The following is a 13,165-nucleotide window of genomic DNA, read 5'->3' as shown; positions in this document are numbered from 1 at the left end:
TCTCATTTCAAACTCTCTTCCTAACAAATGCTTCGTCTGTGAGATCTTCTCTTCATGGTTCCCTGTTATGACAAGGTCGTCTGCATAAAGAACCACGATCATACACCTACCTCCTTCTCTAAAGATATACAAATTTGCATAAGATGGGCTCCTCCTGAACCCATTTTGCAGAAAGTAGGCATCAATTCGCTGGTACCATGCTCGTGGGGCATGTTTCAGCCCGTAAAGTGCCTTCTTCAGTTTGCAAAGTTTACCTTCTAAACCAGGGATCTCAAGACCTGGTGGTTGTTCCACATATACCTCCTCCTTGAGATCTCCATTCAGAAAGGCGGATTTCACATCCATCTGAAACACGGGCCAACTTCCTTGGGCAGCTAAAGCCAAAACACTACGAATTGTGGTTAGGCGAGCTATGGGAGCAAAAGTATCTTGATAATCAAAACCATGTACCTGTGCAAATCCTTTTGCCATGAGCTGAGCCTTGTACTTATCCAACGTGCCGTCGGACTTGTACTTGGTCTTGTACACCCACTTGGTACCGATTACCTTGCATTTTGGTGGTCGATCCACAAGGTCCCAAGTGTTGTTCTTCATTATGGAGCCATACTCCGACTGCATAGCCTCCATCCACCTATCATCGCCCTGTTCCTCTTCAAGACACTTGGGTTCATAAGCATGGATCACTTCTGTCATCAAAGCATAGTTGACCAAGTGTTCATGCGCCCTTCTTTGCTCCTCTAATCTCTTGGACCGGCGGTGTTCGGATGGTTCCTCCTCAATGGTTGGAGGTTCTCTATCATCCAAAAGCTGCTTTACCCACTTCAGAGTTCTGCAGGCTCTTCTTCATCTTCTTTGTCTTGAATCCTCCCAAGCATTGTTGGGGGAGTTCGGTCTACTGTTGGTGGTGGTACTGGATGGATATCCTGGTCCTGGTTGTCTGGGAAGGAAGCATCCTCCTCCAATTGATGCGGTTGTTCTAAGAAGACCACATTGCGACTTACAATTTCCTTCTTGGTAACAGGGTTATAGAGACGGTAACCCTTCGCCTCTTCACTGTAGCCCAAGAAAATACACTTCCAGCTCTTCGGTTCCCATTTGGTCTTGGTAGCATCAGGGACATGCACAAAACAGTCACATCCAAAACTCTGAAATGTGCAGCTGAAGGTTTCTTACTAGAAAAGGCTTGCAGTGGAGTCATCCCATTCACAGCCTTCGTGTAGCTATGATTCAAGATGTAAACTACAGTGTTACATGCTTTAGCCCAGAAAGTCTTTGGCAAATCTTTCCCTTTCATCATACTCCGGCGCATTTCACAGATGACGCGCATCTTGCATTCTGCGACTCCATTTTGCTGTGATGTATGTGTCGGGGGTTTTTGCCCCTTGATTGCATGACTTTTGCAATAACTTTCGAATTCAGTTGATGTGAACTCTCCACCTCTGTCTGATCTCAACTTCTTCACCTTCCTCCCCGTTTCTTTCTCGACCATTACATGCCATTCCTTGAACCTACTAAAAGCCTCGTCTTTAGTCTTCAGGAAGTATATCCATATCCTTCTACTGTAGTCATCGATTAGTGTCATGAAGTAGTAGGAACCACCCAAAGCTTCCGTAATCTTTCCGCAGAGGTCTGTGTGAACGAACTCTAGAGGAGCCTTTGCCCTACTGGCCTCTTTAGGAAAGGGATGCCGATGCTGCTTGCCCATCATGCAAGCTTCACATACATCGGGCAGATCTGAAATTTTTGGTAGGTCTGCAATCATTCCACTTTTATGCATCTCCTTCAAAGAACTAAGGTTTAGATGACCAAACCTCTCATGCCACAGCTTAGTGTTCTTCACATCCGCTCGAGCACTGAAAGCTGAGAGTTCGTAAATGTTGTTGCGCCGTGTACCTTTACCAATGACCTTCCCTTGAAGATTCAGAATCTGTGCGCCATTCTTATTGAATTGAACTTTGAGGTCCCGATCCGTGATCGCGAAAATGGACAACAAGTTCCTCTTGATATCTGGCACATAAAGAACATCAGACAACTCTTTTACAAATCCATCAGACTTGAGAGCAATCGTACCTTTTCCTTTTGCTGGACATTTTGCATCATTGCCGATTGCTACTAGGATGTCATTCCCTACCGGCTATAGAGAGGTATACCAATCCTTTTGACTGGTCATGTGGCGTGATGCACCACTATCAATGATCCACGGTTCATCCGTAGGTACATGAATTGCCTCCGTGCAAATCTCCTCAATTGCGACAACAACTCTACTGGTACTGCCTGTGCGCTGTTGCTGGACTCTTTCCTTACTCCGTTCTTCTCGTCTGCAATCTTCTTTTGGCACTCATTCTACTTGTGCCCTGCCTTGTTGCAATAGAAGCACTTGATCTTCTTCTTTCTCTTTTTATCATCAGAAGAAGATGGGTTACCAGAGTCCTTACCCTTATCTTTCTTTGATCCGGTCCAGAAAGCCGAATCTTCTCCAGTCCTCGTCTTTTGACACATCTCCTCCTCCAGAAGCATCGCACTGAAATCCTCAAAGTTGAGGGGTAGATTTCTATTCTGCATATTCAGTGCGGTAACAAGACCGTTGTACTTTAGTGGGAGAATCCATATGCACCTTCGTGCTAGATTCTCGCAGGTGATAGTGATGCCAATCGCAGTCATCTGATCACACAGATTCTTCACCCTGGTGATGAATTTCTCTGCCACTTCAGACTCAGACAACTTCTCGTTCGTGAGTTGAGTCTCCAGATTCTGAATCCGCGTCTGATTCGTGGTCTCATACTGATTTTTCAAGACCATCCATGCCTCCTCCGCTGTGGTGACATGTTGAATTAACGCCATGACGGAATCACTAACACTGCAGACAATAGAATAGAGCACATCTGCATTTCTTCTTGTCCACGCGAGAATCTCATCTGTAGTTGGTACTGTCTATTGTCCTGCATTGGCTGGATCCGATCTTGCAACCGGCCTCACGTCCACCCTAGTAGCAGTGTCCCTAATCTCGTATGTGCTTAGGATGGTCTTCATCTTGAACTTCCAGAGTGGATAGTTAGAGCCATCCAACTTTTTGCTTTCACCGAACGGTGGGATTCGCAGTCTTGCGGGCTGGGCCATCTCTCACAATCTGCTCACAAACAGAAAACACACTACTAAATCTTCTTACTAGAGTCCAGGCTCTGATACCATGTAAGAAAATAATACAACGTCTACGCTCAACAGGTAACAGGATCTCGTATGCAAGAGAGAAAACAAGATAGTATGGAGAATCAAAAATTTGATTACTATAGAACTGATACAATAGATGGCGTTGCCTCCCAACCGTGCACTCCTGTGAAAGAAGCTTCGATGGCATGCTAGAAACAGTAGAAGACGGAGGCTGGATGCTAAGGAATTAGGGTTGCTGGTGCCAGTGATGAGATGGGCTTCACGGGCTTGCTCTTATATAGCCACCAGTCGTAGTCGGTTAGGCTCAATTGGGTGACCAACCCAGTCTACCCAAAACGATCGACTGGGGGTCGGTCCCGAAATAGGCCACTGACTATACGATAGAACCGGTGTGCAAAATAGAGAAACTAATCTATGGTCACCGTTCGGCCTAGAGCCATTCGGGATCATCTGAGGCTCCAAACGGGCCCTGCAACTCGAGAGTGGGCTACCCCCAGAAATGCTCTATCTACCCTCAATGCGGTCAGTCAAGGGATGCCTTCCCGCACTTGCATGTAGCCTAGTTGGCAGTGTGCCAACTCTATCTGAAGCCGTCCAACCATCAGGCCACACATGGTGGCCCCCATCTAGTGTCTAAACCAGGACCTACGATAACCGAGCTACTCAAATCCCTTCTCCTCATATGGGGGGCTTACAAGTAGAGTTAGCTGGTTCCTGCGTAGTTACACGAGAGTGGAGCATTGATATCTAACAGTGTTGTTATAGAACACATATGAAATTTGACCTAGCTCAATAAGTTTTAAATGGCTTGAGATGCAATCATGATAGAGCATTGCTTCATGGAGATAGATTCCCATGTCTCATAGATGAATGCTCAATTTGTATGCCACTTCGATCCTCATCATGTGTTGCACGGGATAACAAGCTTGGTAGCCTAAGGTTTGTGTGCTTCGTCCAAAGGGAGACTTTGAGTGGCACTACATTGAATGAATTTGTGGAAAATGCTCAGATTGTGGTGTGAAATCAAAGCAACATGTTTATCCAAACAAAATGAGGAAAGAAAACAAAATTTGTCTATAAAATGGAGGAGATTTTAACATATTGATGTTAAAGTATTAGACAAAAAGAGATGGCTACTATAGTACAAGTGGACTCACCAAAGTTTGTTTATAGATCACTTGGCTAAATCCATCCCAAAATACACGATTCAAAATTTTATAGCTACCTAGCAAGACAAGCAATTTAAGTAGCCATGAATTGCCTCAACAATAGTTTAGTATGCAGAGTGTTCCATGAAATTAAAGTGGATGAAGTGCAAAGGAAAAGCATGTAGGATTGTGAGACCACTAAAGGAAAATGCAATTTGCATAGCATATGGCGCTTTTCAAACAACCACCTTTTGCTCAAAATAAGAAAGCTTTCTTGTTTTTACAGTGTATACATCACAAAGATCCTAAAACTTGTGAGGACATTGCGTAATGGCAGCTATGTCATATTTTCACTCAATGGGGATATTTCTCTGAAGAGACAAACAATGAGATACCACAATTCAAGGAGAGATATGATGATCTCATTGGCGCTCTCAAAGAGGGGGATAAATTTGCAGTTGTCATTTCCTCTAAAGAAAATGAGGGAGATGGCCCATACTTGTGTTGTAGTGTAATAACCCAAACATATGGTTGAGGAAGCATTTCAAGATCATTGGGAAACAATGTATGGAATCTAGTATAAAAAAACATCCAAAAATCCCACAAATATAGATTGTTACATTAGAGTCTATAAACATAAGTGTACTCTCATCTAGTAAGAGCTATTAAGTATGAGTTGCAAGCTATGTTTGAATGAGGAAAAAAGTGCCTTCAAAATGGATTTATACACATGAGCACATCATCAGGTGTATTGGAGTAGAGGCTAAGACAATAGAGGAAAATGTATTCTAGTTATACACTCTCATTTTATAATTAGTTTGTTTAGTACACAATAAAATGATGGCAAATAATTTTTGCATTGGTTGTAGTTTATCCTAAACCAAGGAAATGTATTTCACTTATCCAATAAATCCTTAAATTATCATGGTTGCAGATAATCCTAAACCACTTACTTGTAAAACCATCATGTTAGTTGCAGTTCAGCATCAACCACCAAGCGTGCACAATCACCATCCTAGTTGCACTTAATCCTATAACCACCGCGCTAGTTGAAGTTAATCCAAAACTAAGAAAAGTATATTTTGCTTATCCAATAAATACTAAATCTACTAAGTCCCTTATCTTGAGAAACCGCTGCATTGGTTTTAATTAATCCTGAAGCACTTAACTCGTACAACCATCGTGCTATTTCCAGTAGCTCTAAACTGCTTATTTTTTACAGCCATTGTGATAGTTCTAATTGATCCTAAAATAGCTTGTATAAAGCAAAATTATGTTCTCATTGCTAAATGCACAAGAACTTTGGCAAATAATTACAAAATGGTTTCATTAATAATTAAATATGTACATCTCAAAAAGAGTTGTAAAAGCATCAGGTTTGCGACTTTTGTTTCTACCACCCTTTATCAAGTTTTCTCCCTGATGGGAGCTTGAGCTTCATCAATGGGCTCAAGCTTGGGCTTCTTCTTCCTTTCATGAGGGTGCTTCTTCTTCCCTTCATTAGGGGGATGTATCTTCCCTTCATTAAGCCGAATGTTCCTTTTTTTGGCCAACACACGTGTAGCTGCTACTCTCTCTAGTTAGATAATTACAATAGGCATGACTTGAGAATTAGAATATTACAAGCTCTACATATAGAGGTTGTATGCAAAAACACTCCAAAGAAAAGCACATACTTAGAGTAGCCACACTAGGGCTATTGGATCTAGTAATCATCTATCGTGTGTCCATGGTAGATTGTGTGCATATGACCCTGCCACATTGGAACATGGTACTATTCTAATTTAGCTATTGATATTGCAATTAATATCACAATCTCACCTTGTACATGAAAAAGCTATTTCTTGGCTCCTTAATGTCTCATCTTGAGAGTTCGGGCATTCTCCTTTAGTAGCTTGACTTGGTGCCCACTAGTGACAACAACTTTATCTGATTCTTTCAACTATATTTGAACCTCCTTAAATTCTTAAGCAACTTTACCATATACCTCTTGTAAGATTGCTAGAGTAGTTTGGGTTTTAGAAAAGATGAAGGAATTCCTCTTTAAAATTTCAAGAGCCATGGCAAGCTGCTACACAGTGGTATTGTAATTCAGTAGTAGCAGGGAATTGTGGTTATCTTGCCAAAATTGCACATTCTCATTCTTGTTGTGCTGTCCATTTTGGATACTCTCTATGCACACCGATGGCTACTCTCTACCCAATTTGCATCCTTCTTGCTCTCTTCTTGATCTACAGCCTTAGCTCTTGCATCATTGCTCTAGTTTGTGCATTGTCCCTTCTCAATAGTTGACTTATAAGATCATCCTTCTCAATGTTCAATGTGTTCTGTATCTTAAAAAGAGATTGGTCAAGACCTTCCTATTCTGCTCTTTGAGGATCAAGTTTTTCTTTCATCTTTTCTTGATTCTCATTTGTTTTAATGTCTTAAATCTATAGATGTACTTAATGTGCCTCTTTCATTATTCTCTTATTTTCATTTACTTATTGGCCATTTTTAAGCTTCTCTTGCTTGGGCCTCAACTACCTTGGCTTGCTCCCTCATGCCTACACAACCTTTGCTCTTGCCTCCTCTACCATGGCTTGTTCTTGTACTACCTTGGCCTCTGCATGCTTCTTGAGTATCCTCTCATCTAGCACTATCAATGTTGCATGGGTGGATTCAAATCTGTAGCTTCCTCATCTCCTTGTCATATTCTCAAAAACTAAATCTAGGCAAATCTCCATTAGGTACGATCCAACTCTTGTAGTCTCAAATTTTAGTTTGAATTTTTCCTTCATTACATTTTCAAGTTTTTTAGCATGGTATTGAAGATTGCCCTTTAGAAAGAGATAATATTACCACATTTTCTCTACTACTACTTAAACCTACCAAAACTTCATGGTTCCTCTCATACCAGGAAAGAAATGCCGTGTCTTCTTCAAACCAGCCTAAACATTTGGAGGTAAGCTCAAAGCCTTGACTTCAATATCTATACTAATCTAAGATGTGGGGAATAAATCTAAAAGGTACTTTTTCCTCCATGACTACGCCAAGTAACAAGCTTGCTAGCTCTATGGATGTTGAGTATCTTTTCAAATAGGCTTTTGTGGGTGGAATTTTTTGATCATGACAAACAATGCATCCCTCCTTTATGTTCACTTGCTTTGTCATCTTAGTGAAGTTGATAAGACCCATATCCAGCTTCAAAAGGTGGATATGACATGTTGTCAAAATTTCAAGATGGGATCAGCTAGATGGAGAGTGCCGCAACTTGGTGTGTCTAGTGGGATCCATTCGGGAGGGTTTGAATGGTGAATTTTAGATCTTGGCGTGTCAAGATGGATTCACTTGGGAGGGGCTAGATGGCAAGCTTGAAACTCCATGTATCTAGATAATTCATTATGAGAGAGGATAAAGGTTGCAAGAAGTTTAACATAGCTGATGGCAAGGGGGTGTGCAAGGTAGCAAGATGGATCATGAGTGCAAGGGAATTTGCAAGGGTGTGTGTCAATTTAAAAATTTAATGATATATCAAACTACAATCATAAATTCCACACATGCATCAAGTTGAAAACCACTAGGCATGCATGCAGAGTGAGGACCATTGTGCAGGTGATTAAGTAGTGTAAGCAATTAATTACTAGTCATCACCAAGATTTAACTTGGTGGCCCAACAATGGGACTCCAATGGGAATGAATCCCACCTGGTTGGCATACATGATTAGTTGCATGCAGTATATGGATCACATTTTATTGATTAAAGGTGACTCATGATTATTTGGACATGCCTTTGAGTTGGCATGAGTGATTGATTTAGCTTGAATTCTAGCTGGTTGGGAGAGATCTCAAGATTGCCTACTTATTTGAGATGCAAGAAGCCATCCTATACCTAGTTGTTTTCTATGGATACCATGTAGACATCAGTGAAGGGTTACTATTTATGAAAGAATTTGCTCATTTTGCTCATTTTTCCAATTGAATGTCCTCCTCATCTCCACCCTCATCTCCACATATGCCCACATAAGATTTCCATAAAGGGATGGTAAGGGGGTGGCTCTATTTGGCCACCACAAGATTATAGCTAACCTCCTTTAAAATCTTGAATAGCGAAGTATTTCTTTCAAAGTGGAGCTCTGTTGTATTTATAAATCCCTCTCCAAAGGTATTTTTCTAAATGTTTATCATGCCCTTATATACCATGTTTGAGATGCCCCTTTCTATGTAAATGGCCGATTGTAGGACCGAAACCTGATAAAAAGAGATCAATATTCTCTTTCCAAATTTTGTATGGATGAAAAATATTCCCTTGGAAGAAATATGCTTGGACTATTGTAATATAGAACTTAATATAAACATATTTTCTTTTCTCATATTCTGTTACCAAATGGCGAACCCATTTGGACTATTGCAATAAGATTTTTGTAGTGATATAGACACATTTTACTTTTCTCAAAGATTGAAGGTGTCAAGAGTAGAGTGTAGCGTGATAAAGATTTTTCTCTCAGACATGGAGAGTAGATGGTTGACATGTAAAGCTCTTATTTCCTACAATATGGGTGTCTCTATGCCATCACAAGCATGCATCAAAAGAGGTGAACCCACACGGCAAATACTAGACCAGTGTAGGGGGGTGAATGCCTAGTGTGGTCTTCGATGAAGACAAAGTCCTCATTTGGTCTAAGAGCATAGAAGTAGGGATAGCCAAAGGAGTAGAGGAAGAAGGTCTCTACAAGGTCATTACACTGATAGGCTCAAAGTTAAATAATAGTTTTTTAATCCGTATCATTTTGATTGCAAAAGAGATTGAATCTACAATCAAGGTTTATGCTTACTATGTAAGTCAACTAGAATCACACTAATTGGGATGTCTCGCTTCCATATGAGGTCGTATTGCTTACAATACCATGATCCATGCATCCACTTGCATAATCCATTTGAAATATTATATGGTTGCCCACCTACTTTTCCTCCTAGAGTTGGTCTAATCAGCAGACGAAAGATATGAGTGAAAGAAGAAAGGGTAGATCTTCTTCATGATGCACTCATCTTTGTTCACCTAAATGCTACGGAACATTTAAGGAGAGCTCAAGGCAAAACAAGTCCATTACGTCCAAAAACACAGACCGGTGGTGTACAATCCAATAAATTTGGTAATGGTCCATTTCCTAGTAAAAAGGAAAGGCCTAGTAGAGAAAATTTTGGCTAAGTGGGTCAACCCATACCAATTTGTAAGGCATGTAAGTAGAAACCACGTATGTTATCGAGCGTTGCTCTACGGACTATCTAAGAAACAAAGACCACGACACATATTTCCAGGTTGCTCTACAGACTAGACCATGGCACATATTTCTAGGATCAAACCTTTTCTTGCTTGCACTGTATATTTCTTAATAGGGGAAAAAGACATGACGCATTGGATTAGGATAAATCTAGTGATCTTAGCATTGTCATTAGTGCATGTCTCATGCATATGGGGGCCCTCTTGGATTCCACTGGAAGTTGCATGAAATGCACGGCCTCCAAAAAACTATGGGAATGTCCATGTCCTCGAGTCTCAATGTCTCCATTTCGGATGTCTTCAACCATGTCACGAGTAGGAGGATTCGACTACGGATAGTTCCATCCACAGATCAATGATCGGCACAGCAAACTATGCTCCATTGCTGCTGCTGAGATTGGGTTTCCACAACAATTTGAGAACAATTTAAAGTCATCCCTCATACATGAAGCTCGCATGCATGCTCGCTTTTCCAGCATGCCTTCGACCGGCCTATATAGATCTCGCCAGTGTCATATACAACAAGGCGAGGCTTACTACATGTTGCCCAAAGCTAACGAATCAACATCCATCATATGCTTAGGGTTATTTCTATGCCTCATACATTTGTCGTATGTGCTTGTCGGGAAGTGCATTGCACATATGTGCAAAAACGGGTGATCGCTGAGATTTGAACTCTACACTTCACCTTTGTGAGGCCGCAACCACTGCAACAGCTCTACCACCACACCATCCATGCATTTGTGCATAGGTGTGTGCACTCATTGCACATATATGATCACGCTTGTGCACCTGCAACTCCAGTGCCAGAAAATCGCCTCTGGCTGGATGGGGCCCATTGTCGCGCGAAAATGACAAACCTATGAGGCGTAGAAATAACATCAGGCCCATCATAGGTGCCTCACTTGCCACGATGGCCACGATGTAGGCATAGCCATATCTACCGAATTGGTTGAGTTCCATTCTTTATGTAATTTGGCCATTGCCAAGCCACTAATAAAAGGCTAAGCAAGCAATGCATTTGGCAACTTTTGATAGTCGAGCTCTCTCTTTCTGTCTTTCTCTTCACCTTTTGATTGTTATGCTAATCCTTTATTGATCATCAATGGTTGGGATGATCTCCAATTAAGGTTGGAATGAATTCCAAGCAAATTGGTGATTATAAAATCTCCCTGCGTGAACCTGGTTATTTTTTATCCCATCGATAACATGCATGTCTGTAGTAAGCACATCGAATCCTCCACAAAACATGGGGTTTGATCCCATCAAGTTTCAATGATTCTTGGACAAAACAAATGTTGCTAGAAATGATGTGTCCAAACTAGCGCCCTACAATACTAAGCTGTATGGGCAACTATCATTACTCCTGCCTGTATTATCTACGTTTGCTTGCTTAGTAATCGATATGTGGTCGGGTAGCTTCCATTATGATTGGTACATTATATGACTATTTAGGTTCAATAATTGGCAGGAAAGCTTTTTCTGTTGAGGCCTAGGATAAAGTTTTCACTCGTGTCACAATCTGCTTTCTTTGTTAGAGCAGCTCCCCCCACTCTTCCCACTGCTACAACTCCAGCTTTGAAATGCCAGGCTAGCATTTTAGAAGTCCTGTCCCCATGAAGCCTTCTCCCATCCCACCCTATGATTAACGAGGGCATGTCCAAGATTTGTAGTAGCTTTCAAATGCCAAGCCAGCATTTTAGAAGTCATGTCCTCATGAAGCCTTCACCCATCCCACCCTATGATTAATGAAGGCTTGTCCAAGATTTTGCAGGTCACTGTAGCCAACAGGAATGAAGATGCTCTCTTTGGACCAATTAGAGTGCTTGTGCACTGGGTTGCTAGGCTAGCAGGGCTTCAAAAGGAGGTGCTGAGCTAGCATTTCACTGCTGAGTTTCAGGAGCTTCAGTAGCATTAAGGCAACATGGGGCTGCGATTTGATCATGCCAATAGGAATCTGCCAGCCCTCGTGGCCTCCACGGGGAGCTCCTCTTACTTCTTCAAATGCATGTTGTTTATTGGTATTTACAAAACAATGTGCTTTACTATGATCGAGTTTGTGCATGAGCCAAACACGGGCCTTGAATTGAGCAGATAAAAATTCGATCATAAGTATTTACCACTGTCTTCTTCCGAGGAAACGATCATGAAATGGAGCTTCAGGAAACGTACAAAACGAAAAGTGGAGGGAATCGCTATAATTGTAGGCTAGGTTGGATCAGTGAGAATGCCTCATCCGCACCAAAATGAGGGGAAGCTTCCAGAATCGTTTTTCCTCTTCCAAATCACTCTCGAAGTAGACTGGACTCCACTCGACATAGGAAATAGCAGTAATAACTCATAAAAGAGTTCAATTGAAACCCTCGACTTTGCTGCTAGTTCAGCAGAATTAGTTAGATTGCTCGAGGAGAAACAATGGGCCAATGTGATGACATCCTGTAAATTCAAAGCCAAGCATTTCGGCTGGTCTCAACGGTAAATTTCTGTATTTTTTTTTGAAAGCCGGTTACATGAGCAGCGACGTGGAAAGCATGCGTGAGAGCATAACGATTTCGCAAATGTAGTTTTTCATCGCAGACATTTTTTGAGACGAGCGATTGTTTCCAAGTGATTCGGTGAGTATCTCTCTCCTCAGTGAACGGTCACTGCTTCGCTTTCCTTACTTGTTTGTCGCCTATACACAATGCCCATCCGGCCTGCTCTTGCAAGCATTTAGACATTGACTAGACAGAAATTTGAACTTATATTGAAAAGTCGACGAAGCCGTAATTCATGGTGACCTTTAATGTTAACAGCAAAGGTGCATGGAGGTTACATAGCTGAGCACTTACCTGCCCAAGCGGCGACGCAGACGATAGCACCCAGATAAATGAGACCGACCGAATACTGCACAATCCAGACATGGGAGGCGTTGTATTTTAAAATAACGTCTGTGCACTCACACAGTGATGCCTCCATCAAAATCACAGTAACTTAAAGCTTCAGACGCTGCGCACCCGGGAAATAATTTTGGACTTGGAGGGGGCCTGTCCTGCGAGGATATCAATGATAGTTGAGAGGATGTGGAAATACACTGGCATCGACACGCCATGCAGAACTGCGCCGACTGAACCTAGAATCATGAGAACGACGTCGAGGCCATCTGCAAACGAGTACAGCTTATAGAATGGAACTGGCGCGCCGTCAGATATTCGATTTTCCTCTCCTTCTAATTCCGCCTGTGGCTTGGGTTCCTTCGGACTAGCCGGTGAAATGTCTTCTTTCGTCGTAGTAGCCATGGCTGCTGCCGGCGCTAGTGATTTCGGGGTGCTTCTATCGCGAAGTCTCTGGGGGAAGGCAGGTCATATCAAGATAAACCATTGAATTGGGCAGGATGATGGAGCTAGAGCCCAACTGGAGCTTGCATTGCGCTGAAGTTCTTGAGCTAATTCATCGCATGCAGATGCGGCGAAAGAAAGCTTCCGGGATAAACAATCGGATTAATTCGAACCTCCTTCGATCCAACGTGAAGTCTCATCGTGGATAACTGAAGTAATGCCGGCGGTTTAGACAAGGCGCTAGAGCTCCTAATTGCATAATTGGAAGCTGA

The 13,165-nt window shown here is 42.0% G+C and overlaps 1 protein-coding gene across 1 annotated transcript in view; it reads right to left on the bottom strand.

The window, feature by feature from the left end:
- LOC147902165 (ABC transporter B family member 1-like) overlaps positions 1-12,854 on the bottom strand; it is a 69,667-nt gene extending 56,813 nt beyond the window's left edge. Inside the window, exons 1-2 of the mRNA XM_087374444.1 lie at positions 12,573-12,854; positions 12,408-12,462 (exon numbers count right to left, since the gene is read on the bottom strand). Coding sequence (XP_087230570.1) covers positions 12,408-12,462; positions 12,573-12,854 — 337 coding nt within the window. The remainder of the gene's footprint in view (positions 1-12,407; positions 12,463-12,572) is intronic.
- Positions 12,855-13,165: the final 311 nt, after the last annotated feature.

This window comes from Dipteris shenzhenensis, chromosome 5 (genome assembly GCF_047967505.1).
Source record: "Dipteris shenzhenensis isolate YYH24624 ecotype China chromosome 5, Dip_SZ_1.0, whole genome shotgun sequence".
Lineage (NCBI taxonomy): Eukaryota > Viridiplantae > Streptophyta > Polypodiopsida > Gleicheniales > Dipteridaceae > Dipteris > Dipteris shenzhenensis.
This window is presented reverse-complemented; position numbering and strand designations above follow the sequence as displayed.